The sequence below is a fragment of the Melanotaenia boesemani genome, chromosome 2 (assembly GCF_017639745.1).
Source record: "Melanotaenia boesemani isolate fMelBoe1 chromosome 2, fMelBoe1.pri, whole genome shotgun sequence".
Lineage (NCBI taxonomy): Eukaryota > Metazoa > Chordata > Actinopteri > Atheriniformes > Melanotaeniidae > Melanotaenia > Melanotaenia boesemani.
Genome location: NC_055683.1, coordinates 36,825,998 through 36,846,053, shown reverse-complemented (window position 1 = coordinate 36,846,053; position 20,056 = coordinate 36,825,998). Strand labels below are relative to the sequence as shown.

The window sequence follows — 20,056 nt, the reverse complement described above, 5'->3', positions numbered from 1 at the left end:
ATAGGGAGTACTAAATCCAGGAATACACATGTCTTGACATACCTATGGGAAAAAAAGGGTTTTTATTAAACTTTAAAAGTTAGATATAAATGGTTGTTATTGGTATCTATAAGGGACTTTGTCATTAAACATCTGGAAAACTACACAGTAGAAGTGTTTCATATTGTCCACGTCTTGGGCTACAAATGGAATAAACTGGTTTTATTTATTTTTAATATCACTAACTTTCAATAACAAAAATGCACTACATTTAGGTTTACCGAGGCTTTAACATCGTCCCTGCAGAACTTTGAACGGGCTCGTTGTTCTTTTGGTTTATAAACCTACATTTACTGTTAAAATAAGCCCATTAATTCTGCCCAAATCTGTGAGACTGAGTGAGGGGATCAAAAGTTTTCCAGAAAGTTTTCCAGAACCGTGTCTTTGCTTTTACCACAAAGTTGAGAGTAATCGCGCATTGGAAAAGTGAATTGCCCCACGTTTAAACTTGCTACCTCCCGTATCTGCCTCTCCACACCAAACCTTGCGGCTGTGTTTGCAGAGATGCAGGCTGAAGATGTCCTGAACAGGACCCACCGTGACCAGCACTTTGCTTTAGAAAGACTCACGCGAGGTTAGGGACCAGGAAGCATCTTGGGAAGAGATGGCATAGACGGCCGACCCGTTCCTGCTTGTTTTTATTTTGGCACTTGAAAAAGTTTAACATTTACTACTGATGACGATTTGTTATGCTGTTGTCATGATTTATATTTTGTGGGTGTTGCATCATGGGGGCCTTCCAGCCACCTTGCTGAGGAACCCATTGATGGGGTCTTCAATTGTGACGGAGGACGACCTGAACCGAGAAGGTTCTGGCAGAAAAGAGACTTTAGATAAATCCAATTTTGTTCATGCCAACTAAAACAGGCTATCCCTACCATCAACTTTGACATCGTCTTCTATTTGCAACAACTATTCTCCTTCCATTTGCTTTTATTTTAAAGAATCTGTCTGTAATTTTTTTTTGTGTGTGTGGTTAACCACTAACTGTACATCTGTACATGTGCTTTGTAAAGCTGAAATAAATGGACAACGTTCCTTGCAATATCACAAAACTGATCCTTTTTAATAGAAACCATTTTGACTCAACAGTAAATATGGTCAAGCTGGTTTTTACATCACTGAAATTAAATCCTGTATTCTTGACATTGCTCCCCCTGACTTGTGCAAAATGCTGCTGGTCTTGTGAATAAAGGAAAAATAAAATAAAAAATCCACATGTGGACTTCTGTAGCCCCCAGACATCACGTTTCCTGTCAGGAGGAGCTTCGTGCGGAGAAAAACTAAAAATCTGTAAGGCAGCATCAGCATCCGGACTCTATGATTTTGGTGTTGCTGTTGGTAAAAGTTCAGATCGCCTGGAGATTCTGGGTCATGACATGAAACAGCCAAAATCCAAAGCTGAAGTTTCCACCTGCTGCAGCCTCTTATGTACAGAGCAGAAGGGAAGAAACACAGAGAAAACAGGCAGCACCTTGTTGAATGTCCGGTTCATGTTTTCAAACATGCAGCATGTGGAAGAGTTGATCAGAAAAATGCAGGTTAGCCAAATCCTGAAAGATTCAGCTCATAAGCAGACATTCGTCACACTGACCTGGAACCAGCACCTGGATGAAAGGTGGTCCAGAGGAAAGAGTGAGGGTGGCTCCGTTAGAAACACCTGCAGTTCAACGTCAGTCTCACAAATCAAAACATTTTGAAGAGGGGCAGTAGAGTCGAGGTCTTTCTGTTTTTGAGGAATAAACATGTCAAGCACCAATAGTTATAACAGAAACCGTACTGGTTGTTTGTGGACACGATGCAGAGTCACAAACGGTTAAAAAACCAGGAAAAGGTCAGGTAGTCGATACAGGTTCAGCTGAAGAACAAGGGGCCTGTTCTACAGAGCAGGTTCAGCACATCCAGGGTTAGCTTCAGTTCTCTGGTGATCGAGTTGCTGGTGAAGGGTTTTTAACTGGATGTGGGTACAGCGTCAGCACCAGAAGACAAAATACATTCAGGGATCAGGAGCTGAGGCTTCTCTCGCAAGAAAACCTTTTTTTCCTTTTATAATGTCAGACGTTTTAGATGCTTTTTCCACTAAATAAAGACTAAACATGAAAACAAATTCATTTGTGTCTGAGTTCATCTTCTGTGACAACCAGGTGGAAATATTTAGAAAAAGTAAAATATGTTAACACTTCAAGATTTTAATTATTGTTAAAGCATTTTATAAACTGGATGTCTCAGAAAATCAACATACAGGCTTGTTTTGAGATATTTTGTCTTGAAGCTGCATGAAGTCTTTACATGAAAAAAAGCACTTTAATTCCAAATTTTAAAGAAAATGTTTTTCATGACGATGCCAGAACACCAGGACTTGCGCCCAGCATGTTGTCATGGCGATACAACTCAACTGAAAGTTAGAAACCTAAACCTGCTCCATAGCACCGACCCCGGACTGGTCACCTGTGACAGGTAAACACTGGAAAGCTTCAGAGGAGCTGAGCTGTCTGTGCTTCGCTGAGGAAGACTATCCTGTGGGTGAAAAACTAACAATGAAGGCTTGAGTGTTTGAGCCCAGAACAAAGGTAGCATCAGATGGAGCACCATGTGGATTAATCCGCAGCAGAAAATAGACCCAACCCCCCCGACAAAGCACAATTTCACCTGTTTTAACAACATTTAAAAACAGTTTCCAGAAAGAACCGAGCAACATGGAGCTGGTTTTGGTCCTTTATGGGACGTCTGCCTTTGTTCCTGATAGACTTGTACAACTGAAACAAAAGAAAGCAGCACCTTTGAATTCAGAGCTAGAACCCTGACACATCTACATAATCAGGTTAAAAAAGATGATCCAGAGCTTCAAGTTTCAACTTTACCAGGTTACGAAAACAGAAAACAAAAAAGGTCATCTGATGTGACATTTGAAAACATCCCTGCAGTGAGTCGTGTGTGTGTTTCACACTGTTTTTTTCTCTTCAGATTTTAAGACCTCTCGTCCAGTTTGGGGATCTTTGTGATTTGATGATTGAAAAAGTCACTTTAGAACTGAGTCAAAGAGTTTCTGCTTGGAGTTTAGTTTCTCCGTCTCGGCTTCATTCTGCTGGTTTCTGCTCTCCGGGCAGCTGCTGCTGGTCTCGTCGGCGCAGGCTTTAAACTCAGATATATCAGGATCGGGATCTGGGTCCAACTCCGGCTGGGACTCCACAGCTGTCTCCCAGTCCTCCTCCTCTTCTTCTTCTTCCTCCTCCATATCGTCCTCCTCGTGGTGGTGTTTGTCAATGCGAGCAGCCTGGCTCTGGAGGAGGCGGAGCCGGGCCATGGCCTGGTCGATGGTCAGGGTGCTGATCAGGTTGAAGTCGTGCATGCTGATCAGATGCAGCAAGAAGTTGCGACACAGGCTGCGTTTGACGATGAGGGGGCCATGGTGGTTGGCGAACAGCAGGCAGGCCTCGTTCATCTGGTTGTCAGCGATGAAACTGGACAGGAGAAAGAGGAGTTAACGTGTTAGCTTAGTAAAAACACTTCATCAGTCCAGGAAATTCTTCTTAATCTGGTTTGATTCATTATTTTTACACTAAACCGAAGTTTTGAGCTGTATAGTGTGACAGAAACATATGGAGTGAAATTAGTCTCATAATATATTCTAATGGGCATTATTATGATTTATAAATGTGCAAAACAAACTGCACCGTTGGGTAGCTGAATACCAAGTAATTTGCAAGTATTACAGAAAAATGTATGTCACACTAACACACACACACTTCACAGCTCCACCAATACATGCTGTGTTTAAATGCTGCCGGAAAGCTGGGTCATATGGATTGTAGTGTCATTTTGTTCCATGGTTTTTGGAGAGGGAAAGACATTTTTGTGGAGACAGAATAGAAAGATTCACCCCTTCAACACAGGTGCAGAGATGAATGATATAATAAATCGTTTTCAATGATATATGGACAAAATAACAAAAGTATTGGGAAAACTAAACATTACACTCCAAGTGGGATGTGTCTCTCATCAAAGTCTGTCCTCAGATGGAAAGTCTAGATGTTATAGGTGAAGCAAATTTATTTATATAGCACATTTTATACATAAGGCAGCCCATGTGCTTCCATCTAAGGACGAATTCGCACTGTTTGCTCTGCTGGTCCATTTCCACAGATAGTAGGACTTGCTTTGAGCAGGGTGAACGCTCATTCGCACTCTGCTGTGGACCAAATAAGGTGAACTGGTCCACATTAAAAACCAGTCTTAGTTCACTTGGTGCGGTTTGGTTGCAGTGTGAAAGCAAACGGCCCATCCAGTGAACCATGCTGGTTAGTCCGCTGCCTCTCCTGCTGCTCATAGAGGACAGATTCTGGTTTGAACACTAAAGTAAAAACAGAAACCAGACTTAATAAATCTGTTGTTCATACATTGTTTACTTGTGTTGAACGAGCCGTTTCATTCCTGGCCAATCAATGAACTGCTTTGCTGTTTCAAAGCGATGGCTTTGGGGAATATTGTCCCAAAGCCAGCAGTTATTGTGACTGTGCAACGTCGTCCAGGTGGTTTGATCCGCTTCACTTCCGATCAGTGTGAGAGCAAACCAAACCTAATGAAAGGAAAGGAAATTTCCCAGCATTCCTAGCACTACTGAACGAAGATACTGGAATCTCCTGGTGTAAATGCACCAGGGCTGAGTGATAGCCAGCTTTTAAATCAAAATGCAATTAGCAAAGCAAGATTAATTTTCACATTACACGGTACCTGATCCAGGTTTTACATCTGCAGCGTCCACGGTTTGAGACATCTATTCTTTTCAGTTGATTAAGAATTAAAAAAAAAAAAAAAAAAAAAAAAAAAAAAAAAAAAAAGAAGGATTTCTGTGGGATTTTCAGCTGGATGAAAACACGTCTGACATGCCTGTGCTTCCTGCATGTGCACGGACGTGTCTGTGTGTGTGCACATTGGGGTGATGTGCAGTACAGAAATCATGTAGAGAGAGATTAGGAGCTGTGGTGTAAATCAGATAAATAGCATCAGACTGTTTAGCCGCTCATATTTCAGCTTCACGTCCTTGTTAGAATATAAAGCAGTTCATGTGCTAATCCTCCATCTCATATAGAAAATAATTTTCTGCATGAACACCGAATTAAAGCTGGAAGTTCAAAGATTAAATCACAGTATTTGTCAGATAAAATGCAATTAGATTTTTCCCCTACCATTTAGGCCTAGAATGCTCCCTGATTCAAAATCAAGAATGATAGTCTTCCTCACCTTGAAATAACTGGAGGGAAATTATGCTAAATTCCAGACGACCCAGCTTTCCACAAGTGCTTTAACATGCATGATAGTCACATCTGTGAGGTTGAGGGTAGGAATCTGTCAGCAGAATCTTAGTGTTTGTGCCATCTACAATGTATGTATGTGTAAAGTTATTATGCATATGTATGTGGTTCCAATGTGCATTTTTATTAGCTTCATAGCATAATCAAATAAGTGATATTTCAAGGTTTTATAGGCAATGATGCACAGTCCAGCAGCAATATTGGGTGAGTACTTAGACAGATATCACATTTTAGCCTAAATATGACTTAGACAATTATGCTATGAGACCAACAATTTGCAAGAATCCAAAGTTTCTCATTAACTATGTAAAACATGTTTGTATTTTTTATGAGACAAATTTCCCTGCATAGAAACTGGAATCACAGGTGTGTTTCCATGGTTCCTCCTGAGTACTGACCCGTGTTTCATGACATGGAGGTTCCACAGCTTCATGATCTCCTTCTCCCCCTCGTTGACGTCGGTGAACTCCTCGATTTGCTGCAGTGAGAACAGATTAGTGAGACTCCACCCAGGTTCAAACTCTATTTAGACTGGACGCTTTCCGGATGCAGCGTCAGCATCCGGGACACAAGACTTTTTTTCCCTTTTAATTCAAATTCTGATGAACATGAGAGCAAAGTTTTACCCTCTGAAATAATTTACGGTCGCGTTTAAAGGATCTATACCCCAGAACTCCACCAGATGCAGGTTTTAAGTCTCATCTTGTGAATTTGAACTCTTTTCCAAGCGGCTTTACATAAAATCTGGAGCATTTCAGAAGAAATGTTGGGATCTAATTATTGTCTTTATCCTGCCCGGCTGCTCTTCTCTGAGCAGTTTTTTGCAGCTTCTGTCAATCATACGCTTAGTTTTTGCTTCTGAAACGCTCCGTGGCACATCTTCCGCAATCACGAGCGGAACTCGGTGGCCTAAACATGACGTGGCTCTAAGGGTGGAGTCCAGGGGTAAACCTGACGCCAACAGACCAGCAGCAGAAACGTCCACGCTGACATCTGTTATTCTGACCTCATTCTTGTCACAGCAATCTGGAAATGTTAGAACATGGACAACAAAAACAAAACTGTTCACAGGAGTAGAAAGCAGGTACAGGTCTTTTGTTTTCTCAGAAACTCTGACAGAGTTGTGGTTTTTCTGTTACAGCCAATAAGAATTTCTGAAAATCTCTGAGTTGTAAAAATAAAGACAGAGGGGTGAAAAACATCCCTTAACCTGAGATCAAACATAGAAGGAACAGCTTCAATCAGATCAACAACCTTAAACAACCTTAAACCCAAGCAAACCGAGTATAGAGAATGCACCAACGTCACAACATGGAGAACTGTGGGACTGATTCGTTATGTTGGGGGAACCGATGTTCTGGTCTTATTCATCTTTGTCTTATTCATAATTTCTGACTAGTGTTTCATCCTTTCTCTGAATCGTGTCCTCTGCTGCCGCAGCAGCTCTAAAAAAAGATATTAGCCAACAGATTTTCATCCTCCGTTTCAAGCACGGAGGCAATGCAGTGATAAACACGTCCCAGAGAACAGGGGACCCATGCAGGAACTTTTCCAGCTGATGTGCTTCTGGCTGAGCCTGGGTTGGATATAAAGAACAGTTTGGGCTTCATGTGAGCAGAAGTAAAGATGGCCGCATTTACAAGATGTCAGCTAGATGACCGGAGTCATGAGAGAACAGGTGAGGTGGTACACCTGAGGATTTATGGCTACAAGATTTTGCATTAAAAGCTACCGTCCTGGATGAAACTCCCACGTACACACTAGAACATCACTTTCCTCTGCTAAGTTTGTTCCCCAGTGTTATTCTGTCACACATTCATGACTGGTTACATCACATCCAATAAAGTTTATAATAAATAAATATACTCCACATAATTATGCTTGCTTTCATATTTTCACTCATTCTTTAGCCTAAAAAATTTGTATTAAATTATTTAATCCTGTATATTTACACATCTGTCTTTTCCTTTTATAAATCCCAGATTATATTTATTTTATGAGAGATGAATCTACAGATGAACAGATTACATGTTTGATTTCAGAATCTAAATATCAGAAGTATTTAATTAACATATAACTGACGAGTGTGATTGTGTTTTCTATCAGGTTGTAAACAGCTGCATGAACATTTAATGATCCATAGTTTATAAATTCATGGCAGGTGTAGGAACTTCGACCGAACACCAGGTAAACACCTACGTCTGAGACTGAAACAGGTGGAAACATCTGAATCTGAACTTCATTCATTGTTTAGCAAATTTTAACAATCTAACTTATAAACGAGAGTTTCTGCATCATAACCACTCGTCCCTTTTCCTGTCAGCTGATTGTGGTAAGAACATTTCTCTCTAGCAAGTTTTCAACAAAGTTTACTGCTGAGAAACCTGAAAGTGTGGATGGAAACAGAAGCCGGGTTTTATCAAGATGGCGGACAAAGTGATATCACGTGCACACTGTCTATACGGAGCAGCTCTCTGCAGTTTAGACAAACCTTTATGAAACGGAAACTGCCATCAACGTTTACTCCAGGAAACGTGCAGACACGCAGCAGAATCAAACAAAGAACAGCGATACTTGTAGCTGCAGCGAAATCACAGGCGATGCAGCTCCTGTGGATCTAATCATCCTCTGGGTCTCCATGACGACCGTCCCTGTGTTTGTTCGGCAGTAACTCACCTTCACCGTCTTTTCTTTGAGCCAGTCGGGGTCCCGCTCGTCCTCGCTGTCCACCTCCATCTCCTGAGGCCTCAGCGGCACGCAGCTGTCGCTGTGGAAGTAAAGCCGGTTGTGTCCGCTGATGTACGTCCTCTGATGCTGCTCCCGATCGCCGTCCTCCAACTCCAGAAACTCGGACAGACTTGGCTTCATCCTCTTGGGCCTGAACAGAGAGGATGGTAGGTGAATCCTGAGCTCGGTGATGTTTGCATGAATCCGAAGTAAAAGGGGGATGTCAGCGGTACCTGCAGACCAGGATGTGGGTGACTGCGGTCCTCTTGACCGGGCCATTCCTGCTGAAGGCGAAGCCCGGTTGGCTGTGGATGTCCTGCGGGTTTCCTGCATATGAGCCATCGTAACACTCGTTGATGGAGACCTCAATCTTCGCTCCTTTGGGATGGGGCTGCAGCAGAGACCACAGAGACATGAATAAATCATTTTAAACCCAACTTTTTATGGAGCGCAGCTAAAACCAGAACCATAACATAGTGCAGCACTAAAATATGCTGATAAAAACATGAAATGTTTTCTTTTCATCCTTCAGAATTTATTACATATTTTTACCAAAACTGCTTCATGTGAACAACACATTTAATTCTGATAATGATTTAAAACAGAGATTCACACCATTAGTGGGAGGAGCCATCTGGCATCACAAAGCAAACATCATATGGTGGACCAGGCATGAAAGTTCCTTTTACTTATGTTTTAAAAGATATCAAGTCTTTTTAATATGATATATTCATAACCAAAGACACAATTAACTCTTAAAACGCCACTACAGCGCCTGCATGATCCCTATTCCAGCTGAGGGCCATGAGACCCTCCAGTGAGAGTTGGAGATCATGGTCTGATGAAGCCAACAGAACCACATCATCTGCAAAGACCCAATCCTGAGGCCACCAAACCAGATCCCCTCAATACTTCGGTTGGTCCCAGAAATCCTGTCCATAAAAGCTATGAACAGAATCGATGACAAAGGGCAGCCTTGGCGGAGTCCAACCCTCACTGGAAACGAATCAACTTACTTAATTTTAACATAAACATTAAAAAATAAATAAAGTTCAGACTGCACACACATAATTCGTCAATCCTGCCATCTGATATTTTCAGCACACTCGCACCAACTCACCACGTAGCTGAAGATGAAGCGGGAGTGGGACAGTTTGAGGTGTTTGAGCAGACTGTACAGCTTCCTGCAGTTGAGCGTACACCAGGGGCAGTGGAGGTCGTCTCTGGCTTCGGTCTGCTGCCGCGTGTTGTTGTTGTACTGGAACTAAAGAGGCAAGAGCGAGGCCATGTTTTCACGTTTCGACCAGCTCCCGAGACAGCAACACAGTGCTGGATCGCAGGCAAGACTCACCTGGTAGAAGATTCGTAGCTTCTGTCGAGGCTCCGCTAAGATGTGTTCTCGTCTGGTTTGAACATCTGCACTGATGGATTCTTTAACAGCTGAAGGTTGGAGGAGAAACGGCGTAAATCAGCTGAACTTTCACCGACGGGTGGATCACAGCCACACACACCGCTTGTTTGCCTCACCTGGTGTGTGCGTGGCTCTCAAGTTGCTGGGTCTAGTGTCCTGGTTGGTCTCGGAGTTGCGGGTGGCCAGAGGTTTGGCCACGGGAGCAGTGGAGCGATCAGAGGGGTCGCTGGTCCAGCGCAGGTTGAACTGCAGGGTCGGACCCTGAGAAAAACTCTCGAACGGAGGTAAGCGCTGTAAACACAGAGCAGCTGGTTTTACTGCACTTTAATTTCAGTTCTTATCAATTCATGGAGCTTAAATGTGTTAAAAAAAAACATTTTTGCTCTGTGCGAACACATACATAAAATTATGTATCTCTCACCTATCACATTGGGGAAATAAAATAAAATAGTTAAATAATAAAGGTTCAATCAATCAAAGTTTATTTTCTATAGCACCTTACAACACTCAACTGACCAAGGTGCTGAACATCATAAAACACATACACATTAAAATAAAGTATATATATAACAGAAAGTGGTAAAAGCACAAATCTGATTAAAACTAATAGATAACACAGAAAGTACTAAAAGTACAAAACACATTCAGCAAAATACTACAAGCCAAAGGCCTTTTTAATAAATAGGTGTTAAGTTGGCCGTGAACAGAGGCAGATCAGTGTGGGTGCGTAGTTCGTGGGGAAGAGTATTCCAAAATGTTGGACATGCCACTGAAAAGGACTGATCCCCCCATTGCTTGCATCTCTAACAGATGTTGACCAGCAAAGCGTAAAGCTCTGCTGGGCTGGTGGATTTTTAACAGTTCTGATAAATAATGAGGTGTAAAGCCATCCAGTGCATTAAAAAGAAACAGCAACAACTTATACTGTATCCTGACCTGAACCGCTAACAGGATAGAAGTGATATGTTCGTGCTGGTTATGTTTGTTTCTTTTTCCTCCAAGTTTTCTTTCTGGTTAGCGAGCACTACTCTGTTTATTACAGCCACGCAGAACGTACTCTTTACCAACACCCATCAGCCATAAAACACACTTTAATCATCACAAACTGGGTGATGTGTTTTGTTGTTGTGCAGTATTTTCCTGTGATGATGAGTCACATTGTTTACTAAATAAGATACAGATGAAGCAGGTTGAAAACAGTTGAAAAAACTCAAAAGTTGTTCTTCATCACAAATGATGTTTCAGTAATCAGAGATGTAAGAAGTAACCCGGTCCACTCACCTTTCCGTCCAGGATGGTTTCCCACGTCGCCCTCTTCTTATTGACGGGACACTCCTCCATCTCTTGCATGGACACCTCATACTCCCCATCCAACAGCTGCAGACGTCTGCACACAAGCACACAGCAACCTTTTCTCACCTCCTGCTTCTGCTGCACAAGCACTGCAACACGTTTATCTTCTGTGATAGAAAGTATCAGGTGGTGTGAGCGAGTTTCACCTATTTTTATCAAAGACAGTCATCTGAGCCACAAACGTGGTTTCTCCCTCCTCCCTGAGAGAGACGCTCCTCCTCTTCCTGTTCACGGCTTCCTCTGAAAAATCTGAAACAGAATGACAAGCACCTCTTCATCACCACACTGCAGCACACAGCTAAACGTCCTAGTGGCTCTCATTAGGCTGTCAAATGATTAAAAACATAATGTAATGTACTTCTACATGTTGTTCAGCATAATCTCTACCAAGTTCTAGATCATAACGCAGAATTCATCCAGCATCATCTCACCAACCATCTACACATCATCACATGGTGATAATATCTGTCATAAAACCATTGATAAATGAAGTTAAACAGCTGAAACTGATAAAACTGATGATCTGGCTAAAAACCCAAAGGTCTCGGGTCTCGTGCCCTCTTCTCCTGGCCAGTATTGAGCTTGTTATGCTATGTAAGTTAAACAAATTAAATAAATTAAATTAAATTTAAATACTGTGCATCAAGAGATTATCCAATCAGAGGAGTCTGCAGACACTGTCCTGCATCCAAAGTCTCAAACATGATAATCATGTGTGTGTTTAGCATCTTCATCTTACATTGTCCATGTATCACCAAAACACCAAAAGCTATAAACTATGACAGATGTTCAAAAATTCAGACTTTGAGGCATAACTTCGATTATAAATTTAACGTGCATAAACTGTTTTGTGTTGTCCCAACGTGCTTCATTAAATAACACCAGTAACCTCTATGGTGAGGGCAGTGATGTTATTTCAGAGTTAGATGAGGATAAGAACCCGAGACAAGCCGTCACGAGGAGCCGACGCTCTCTGCTCACCTCTGTTGTGGTGATTCTCTCCGTTGGCCAGGCCATTCATCTGTGCTCGGGGGTATCCAGGTCTCCATACTCTGAAGAGTAAGGAGTAAGACTTGACCATGTGAGAGTTGCTGGGCTCAAACTCGCTGCTGGGAATCAGGAGGGAAGGAAGGGAGCCGGGTTTGGCCTGGACCCCGGAACTCATGTCCGGGTTCAGAGGAACCTGCTTCTTTCCTGTAGGGATCTGCTTCACCGGACAGCTGACGTCCTACATAGGACAAGAAATCTCTGTTACAACTGGAAATTACACTGCTTTGACCCCTAAAACTCCAAGCCTGCTTTTGCTTAATGCATGTAGAAGCTGAAGCTTTTAATCCAGTCAGCATGCAGACAATGTTTTGAGGACAGCCTCAGCTGTCAGATTATGAGGCTAAAATGATGTAAAATTAATGTTTCAATAGAAATAGCAGCATAAAGGCCGACCAGGACAAGAAAACAGAATTTATTACCAACAGAACTTTGTAGAAATAACACACAGATCAACAGTGACCAAGCCTTTTCTCATCTGCATCATTCTCTCAAGTCTTGGCTTTCAGGAGAAAAAATATTGGAACAATAATAAATATTGAAACATTGAACATTGGAAACATGGAACTCAGCTGCTTTTTGGCGCCACCGTACATCAGAAACGTCTTCTTGGCTTTATTCCAGTCATATAGGAGCATTATTTTTCTTCTTTTCAGACAAACACAGAACTTTCTGCTCACTGGTTGATCTTCGGCTGCTCCTTATTGGACATTACCGTCAATCTAAGCTCTCTGATTGGTGGAAAGTTCCAACCTCCCGGATGGGATATTAATGCCTGGGAAAATTCAGTAGATCACCTAAAGGGTAACTATCCCTCACAATTCACCCCACAGAGTTACACACTACCTGAAACACTGTTGGCAATATAAGTGACAGTGTCAGGGCCACCGGCAATGTAGCGGAGTTTTAAAGGTTAATGGATGAAAGTCTCATTTTCTCATTGGTGACAATGACACACACCTTCCTCTTCTTGTGGCAGACTTTGACCAGGAGGACCTCCAGAGATACAGAGTTCTGCTCATTCTCATCCTGCGAAGGTTTTACTGAAAAAGGAAAGAGGAAAGACTCTGTAAGTCACAACAAAAAAAGACTGATAGAGGTTTCCATGTCTGACGAATGCCCACTCTGAGTGGAACAAACCTACCAGCTTTATGAAAGAAGCCGGTGAAGGTGAGCTGCAGATTAGAGGTCAAACTAGGGAAGAAGAAAAACAGGAGAGCTTTAAAGTGGTTCCTTTCAATCTGGACCAGTGTGAGGTTAGCTCTGAGCATTTACCTGTGAGTCTCCTGCTCTCCTCTCATCCTTTCCACTTTAAACAGCAGATTGTCCACTTTGGAGCTTTTCCTGTCCATGCACACAAACAGCAGCAGTTAGAAATCACACAGGAGAACATTGTACAGGCAGAAGACTGATCACCATGCAGGAAACATGTCCACAAATTCACTTTTTCTGGAGACAAATTCCTTCACCAACAACCTCAGCACGGGCTTTTCCCAAACAGATCAACTGGATCATTCAAGTTCTTATATCTCCCTCAAAGTCAAGAACGTTTTAAACATTTTCTTGGAGAATACTTGAGATTTTCCAGCAGCTTCTGATGGTGATACTAGTGGATGGAATCCAACTACTGGTGGATGCAGGTGAGTAAATACTGCTGATCTGAGCTGCTGACATTCTGGTATATTATATTTTAAATTGTAATTTTTTTATTATTTTCTTGAATTAAACATCTGTTTTAACATATAAACCTGATATTATATATTAGAGCTTCGATTTAAGGTTAATCAGCCATCAAAAGGTTGGACTTGTTTGTGTTTGGCTGGTTAAATAGTTGCTCCTAAAGGTCAATCACTTGTTTTAATGTGCATTTCTCTACAAAAGACTTGAAACACTCATTTCTTTACAAATTTCCACGAAAACAGGAAATGGGTGCAGCAATTTAGTGAAATGTGTATAAACATGAAAGGAAATACATCACATGACAAAAACTGAATTTTTATTTTTTAATTCTAAGAAGCTTGCGTGTCCGTATTCGGTTTATTTCATCTCTCAGGTTCTGATTCAGCTCTTCGTTCCACTTTCTTTTCTTTATTTAAATATCTTTTTATTTGCATGTTTTAATTAGGTGATTTCATTGGAAAGCCATGTTATATGTATGTGACTAGAGATTTTATTGTTTGTTTGTAATGATCTCTATCGAGGATCTGTCTGGAAAATAAGCTTCCCATTCAGGGCAATAAATACATGACTGACTCTGACCCAAAACAACGATACGATCAATAACAGGGCGCTCCAGCCTCCTACAAATCTTTTCAGACATCAGCAGCACACACTTTCAGCTCATTAAATGTCATTTACACACTGAACACAGGCAGGCAGAGAAGAAAGGTCGTCCTTCATGACTACTCAGACTCGTCAATCAATGCACATCCTAAAAAGTCCACATGGATCCAGTGAGTTTGAACTGAGTGCCAAATTTAGATCAAGTCTTACATATTTCCATGCAAGAACAAAATCAATCTTTCCAGTTTATCTTCATCCCAGTACTCCAGTGTCTTGGAAGATCAATATTTGATATTTACTTTTTCTTGCAGCAGACAACAGTTTTAACATCAGCAACAATCTGCTTTAATGGTTTCAATGGTTTTGGAATTAAATGTCTTATGCAGCCCTTTCCTAATAACATCACTTTCTGACCCTGTTCATCAGCTGCAGATGTTTTTTTTTGTCCTGATTCTTCTTTTGTCTTTATGTTTTAAGGATGTGAGAAGTGCTGTGTTTTTATCCAACACATGAATCACCTTGTTGCTGCTAAAATCCTATTTTCTGTCTGTCAAAATGTGTTTTCTTTGCCGTTCGTCAAAGATGAAAGTAAAGAAATGGCTGACTGCTGCTAACAAATAGCCTAAAAATCCAATGTTAAAGTTGTTTTTTTCTCGAATGATTCATAATTTAGTGTTAAACATAAACCAGATTTCTCTGAAAATGTTAAGGAACAAGAACTGGATGGAAAATAATGGGGGGAAAAAAGCTGCCAACACTATTGATCAAAACCACTTTAAAAGATTAAAGCAAAGTCTGGCTGCTTGGAAGAGAAGTCTAGAGGAATCAGTACTGGATTAAGACTTTTGCATTGCAATGCAAATACCTGCAAAAGGCACTAAACAGTTTTACATTTGCTGGAAGCAACTTGCACATGAAGTTATTTGAAACTAAGGGGCAGCAGCTGAGAAATATGATTAAAAGAGGCAGCAATGTAATCAGTATCAGGTATTAGGTGAGCAGATGCAGCACATTTTCATTTTCCCTTCATGTGTCTGCTGAACGGACATCGGTACTCAGAGTATTTAGTTTAATTGGCGAAGCTGTCAGCTACCAACATGTGTTACATTTTGTGTTCTGAACTGAAATGAAAAAGAAAACGGCACACCTGGCTCTAATTGTTAGGTCTTGTGGTGCACCCGTTAGTCAAAAATCTAGTGGCCTCACATAAAAATCTGTCCAACGTAAACCTGTGCAGAAGTCTAACAAGCTAAAGTAACTGGAAACATCTGCAAGGCTCGGAAAACCACTTTAAACCGCTTTATACAGTCTGGCTGAATAAATGAATGCTTTCTTCGTGTTGGAGACTGAAGAGTGAGACTTTAACTTTATCTGCAGCACAATGCAATCTGAAATATGTAAAGGACATCAGGATATAAATGGGCTGTGGAAATAATTGATAGAAGCATTTTCAAAGAAGCAATATGGGGAAAATTAGCTTAGAATAGAGCTTTAGATAGAGACTGACAATTTGATAGGACAGCGGGCACACTAACAAGTTCACCTTGCACAAATACTAGTTTCTGACTGAATAACAGCAGAACATTAATATTTAATCTGTCCTGTAAAATCCACAACCGTTCTGTCTCTGCAGTTTGTTAATCCATGCTTTGTGGACAGGTAATAACTGTGGCCTGTGCAGAGCTTGTTCATTGCAAATCACAATCTGTGCCACATGTGACTGAAGCATGCACCAGTGCAGCAGAAACTGAAACTGATCTGAGCAACAGAATACGAGTCCATAACCTCTGGTTCAGTTCAGAAATACACAATTTCACGCTACGGGCTCCAAAAGACTGATAAGTGCATGTAAAAAAAAAACTAAATGGAAAAAGCTGCTTTAATTAAAAGAAAAAAAAAAGTATTTTCAATTCCTTTTGATATAACCAAAGTTAAAGCATCTGAAAATAAAGAATTCAATAAAAATGTTTTCTAAATCAGTGGCTTAATATGATCTTTAACTTGTGACAATGAACACGTGTGCCCAAGCTTAACAGCAACTTTAACATCTCAGATTCATTTCTTTTGTTTTGCACTTTCCTGTGTCAGATTTCTTTCCAACTGCAGCTGTCAACACAACATGTTGTCACTGGATATCTTTAAGTTTTGGCACCAAAACAATAATCATTTCAATACCTTAACTATGCCGCTGAAAGGAAGCTGCCCGAGACACTAATAATTATTCAAAAATCAACCTGCATCTATGTTGTTCAGCTGTAGCAATCAATACTGTCCTTTTCATCTATGCAGGGCATGCTTTTTGAACATAATAAATAACATATACTACAGTTCTGTATATTAACACATCCCTTCAGTGCAAGCTGAACCACAAGCAGCCACACGTGTATCTGTAGGATCTTTATTCTTTTGTGCGGCATCTGTATGCAAAGCAGCCCAACTGAAAAACGCTTCCCTATCTCAGCTGTAACTGATCTAACTGGCCCCCCACCTATGGCAGCCATCATGTCTGTCTACTTTCACTCACGATAACAGTTGACCTGCTTTCTAAGAGGTAAACTATGCAACATCAGGTTTTAATCAAGCAAGTTTAAAACAAAATGAAGGAAAAACAAGCCCAAAAGGTTGAATGAAAGCATGTGCTAAAGGAAAACCACTTCATCATTTATTAGCAAAACTGCGTTTACCTTTTAATGTTATTCCTTGAGTTTCTGTGGGACATGTATGTGAGCGTCCTGTGCAAGAATATAGGCTGAAATGTAACAAGAAGAGAAAAAGAAACACTGTTTAAATCTCATGTCAACTAGTCAACTAAATTAATTATGTGACTAAGAAAAGCAACACTCACAGCAATTAAGTTTCTTGTGCGGAGGAACCGGTATATTTGTGTTGGCTCTGGAAATAAATAGTTATTAAATCAGATTTAAATAAAAATCTGGAAGCTTAAACATCAAACCACCAAAACATAATCAATGACCAAGCTAAAGAACAAACAGTTGCAACTTTAATAATCAAGAACATGTTGTATTCGCTGCTTCTTACTGATTCTCCCCCAGGGGATAATTAGGTTTCTGGAACTTGTCTAAAGATGCATGAAGGCATAATTTTGTATTCTGGCAACTTTAGTTTCCCCCAATTTTTGGACAATAAAACGCACCTATTAAAAACAGGGAAAACGATCAGTGTTTGAGAGACAAACACCTGGGAAGCCGTAGCAGACATATTTTAAATCCTAAAATGCCCGTCTGCTTCTATTTTGTTATACCGCTTTGCTTGAAACAACCTGGCAGCTTGCAGATACAAATTATATGACAAGAATTTTTAACTACTATAGTGCTGCAGCGCATGAAATTAATAGTATATGCGGACTAAATGTGGCTTAAAATCCAAATATAGTTTTGACTTAACTTGTGGATGACAGTCCAAACTACTTACAGCTGCAAACTGATCTGTACTACTCATCTCTTCATTCACATGGCCATAGTCAAACTTCCTCTGATCATAAAAGTAAACCCGGACACTCATAAATTAGAAATGCAACTTGATAACAGTAGGGACTCACTCTCGAAGGCCTGCAGGAACAGCTCATGGTCGGCTTGAATAAGTTGCATGTTGGTCTTCTTGGATGCAGCCATCACGACGGAGGACGGTTGGTACAGCCCGTTGGCTTTTCCTCCAGAACCAAAACCTACCTGGTGGCCTCCAACTGAAGTGCTTTGCTTATGTGGAGCCATTGCCAAAACTACAATGACCAAATATATTTCTCCACAACCTAATATGAGGTGCGTTTTTTAAAAAGGAAGAAGAAATTCACCTCTCTTTCCCTTTGTCAAAACAAAAGGGTAGCGTTGGTGGAAAACCACCCGCTTACGAGAAACACAGCTGGCTCCTCATTTTAAATAATAGAATAACTATGATCTTTTATGTTCTACATCAGTAAAGCATCAGTCCAGTGTTTCAGTTTAGAAGCCAGTTTAACAGTTAAACATCGGAGAACAAGCTGGAAATGTGCGAAACAAGAAAACAGCCTCCGGCAAACTGACGCGGAATGCTAGCTAGCTGGCTAACTTCCTTAGCCAGCTAACCCGGGCTAACTGGTTAGCATCGTCCAGACCCTTGATTTTGCCAACTAAAAACCTGAAAGCCGCTACTATACGACAAATCTTTAAACATGACAACAATACACCCTCGGCAATTTTGGTGCAATTATTAACCAAAATTCACACTTCTCCTCGCCTTGCGCCTGTTAGTAAACGGGGATAAAGACAGTAGAAAGCAACACAACACAAAGCATATCCGCTCATATTTTTCTCAATAAATTCTAATGAAGGAATAAACATCTTTAATACACCTTGAACTAGATTTTTGTCTCATAAATACGCAAGTGTGACTATTATAAATGAAGTTAGATTGGAGAACACACCACGTTATTGACATTATCTGTAAAAAGATGGAAGAAAGCTTAATCATACACCTTAAGTTTGAAGGATAATTTCGCCCAACTTCCGCTCTATTCACCCTGACCTCACTACTTGGAAATTATTCGTTCTGGGCTGCAGGATGACTCGGATTGAAAGATCCCGCCTTCTAACTGCTCTAACCAATCATCGTGCTGACTGTTGACGGTCTGAGCTGTTATTGGTTGCCTCATGACTTGGAGGCAGACGGACACACGTTTGCCGCCTGCTGCATCGCGAACATATTCTCCTTCGATTCAACGAGTTTAACGAAGTACCCAGTAGTCCAATGGCATTATTATTAATGCCAATATTAAATGGAACCAGAAATGTATTTATAATTTCAAAGATACCAAACTCTAATATTGTTTTAATTTAAAATGATTCAAACAAGCAGTTAATCTAAAATAAAAAAGTTGTTGTGAATAATCAGTAATTCGTAGATTATTACTGATAAAGAGTACAGCCACTGATTAGTAGTTAATATATCAAATAATTACTTTTCATGAAAAATCAATTTATGATATACACTGCTACAGAAACAATCTAACTAAAATACACCAAACAAGACTTCTGACAATCAGACATCTTGTTTTATGCAGAATAAGCTGTGACATTTGCAGAGATTTGGCTAGTTTTTCGTGGACACAACCCGTATAATCAACTCTGCTGCTCATTTCACACTATCCTTACAAACGTGGCTCCATTTCCAAGGAGAAGAGGCAGGCTTTCCAATGGTTTTATATTTAATGCCAAGAATCTACCAAACAATAATTTACTTTAAATTGTGCGAAGGTTATATTGAACAGGCTGTCATGAATTCAATATAGAATAAATATGTGTGGTTGCCCTGAGATGTGAGTCAACTGAAGCAATACAATACCAAACAATATTTTAAAAAAATTAGCAGGATATTTAATAAAATACTAACCTTAAAGATGTTATTTCTTTGTCAAACATCTTTTCAGGTTTTTCTGAAATGTTGCATTTATGCTAGTTTCAATTTATCATCTGGTCTGCTAACTTGTAATTTATCACTTTAATCAGCACACCATGCTCCTAAATCACAGACTAAATATCAGATTTCTATCCTAAATTGCACTGCTTAAATATGGAGACATAAATACAACATCTTTATGGAAAAAAAGAGGTCAATTATAGGGCCATAATTTTCTCAGATGTAGCTGGGAATGAGAGCATGATTACTAAACCACTGACCCAAAAACATAATGAGGACTAAAATTAGGCCTGCAAGCGCACACTGACTTAGACACTGCTGATGTATTTTCACTGAGCCAGAATATTTAGCAGTGTCCCAAAAAAGCTCCGGCACTGCTGCAATTTGCAGACTTGACTTGAATGGTGCAGCCATTAACCGTTTACAGTTCACCTTATCGTCTGTAATGTTGTGACTAGTATATTTGCTCTTA

General features: G+C 40.5%; 1 protein-coding gene across 1 annotated transcript; it reads right to left on the bottom strand.

Annotated features, from left to right (window-relative positions):
- Positions 1–1,086: 1,086 nt before the first annotated feature.
- LOC121648685 (polycomb protein suz12-B-like) lies at positions 1,087–18,465 on the bottom strand. The gene is made up of 16 exons (XM_041998955.1): positions 17,732–18,465; positions 17,018–17,064; positions 16,857–16,921; positions 13,165–13,233; positions 13,034–13,083; positions 12,850–12,932; positions 11,824–12,070; positions 10,989–11,091; positions 10,771–10,876; positions 9,606–9,780; positions 9,430–9,518; positions 9,199–9,342; positions 8,312–8,469; positions 8,028–8,229; positions 5,750–5,829; positions 1,087–3,500 (listed from the first exon to the last, which is right to left on the bottom strand). The coding sequence occupies exons 1-16, from the start codon at positions 17,901–17,903 to the stop codon at positions 3,059–3,061; spliced, it is 2,232 nt and encodes a 743-aa protein (XP_041854889.1). The 5' UTR covers positions 17,904–18,465; the 3' UTR covers positions 1,087–3,058.
- Between the last annotated feature and the right edge of the window lie 1,591 nt (positions 18,466–20,056).

Coding starts and splice junctions, on each gene's coding strand:
- LOC121648685 (XM_041998955.1), bottom strand. CDS start 17,903: ATGGCTCCACATAAGCAAAGCACTTCAGTTGGAGGCCACCAGGTAGGT. Junction 11,092..11,823: donor AGAGAATCACCACAACAGAG/GTGAGCAGAGAG, acceptor ATTCTGTTTCAG/ATTTTTCAGAGGAAGCCGTG. Junction 9,343..9,429: donor AGCTACGAATCTTCTACCAG/GTGAGTCTTGCC, acceptor TTGCCTCTTTAG/TTCCAGTACAACAACAACAC.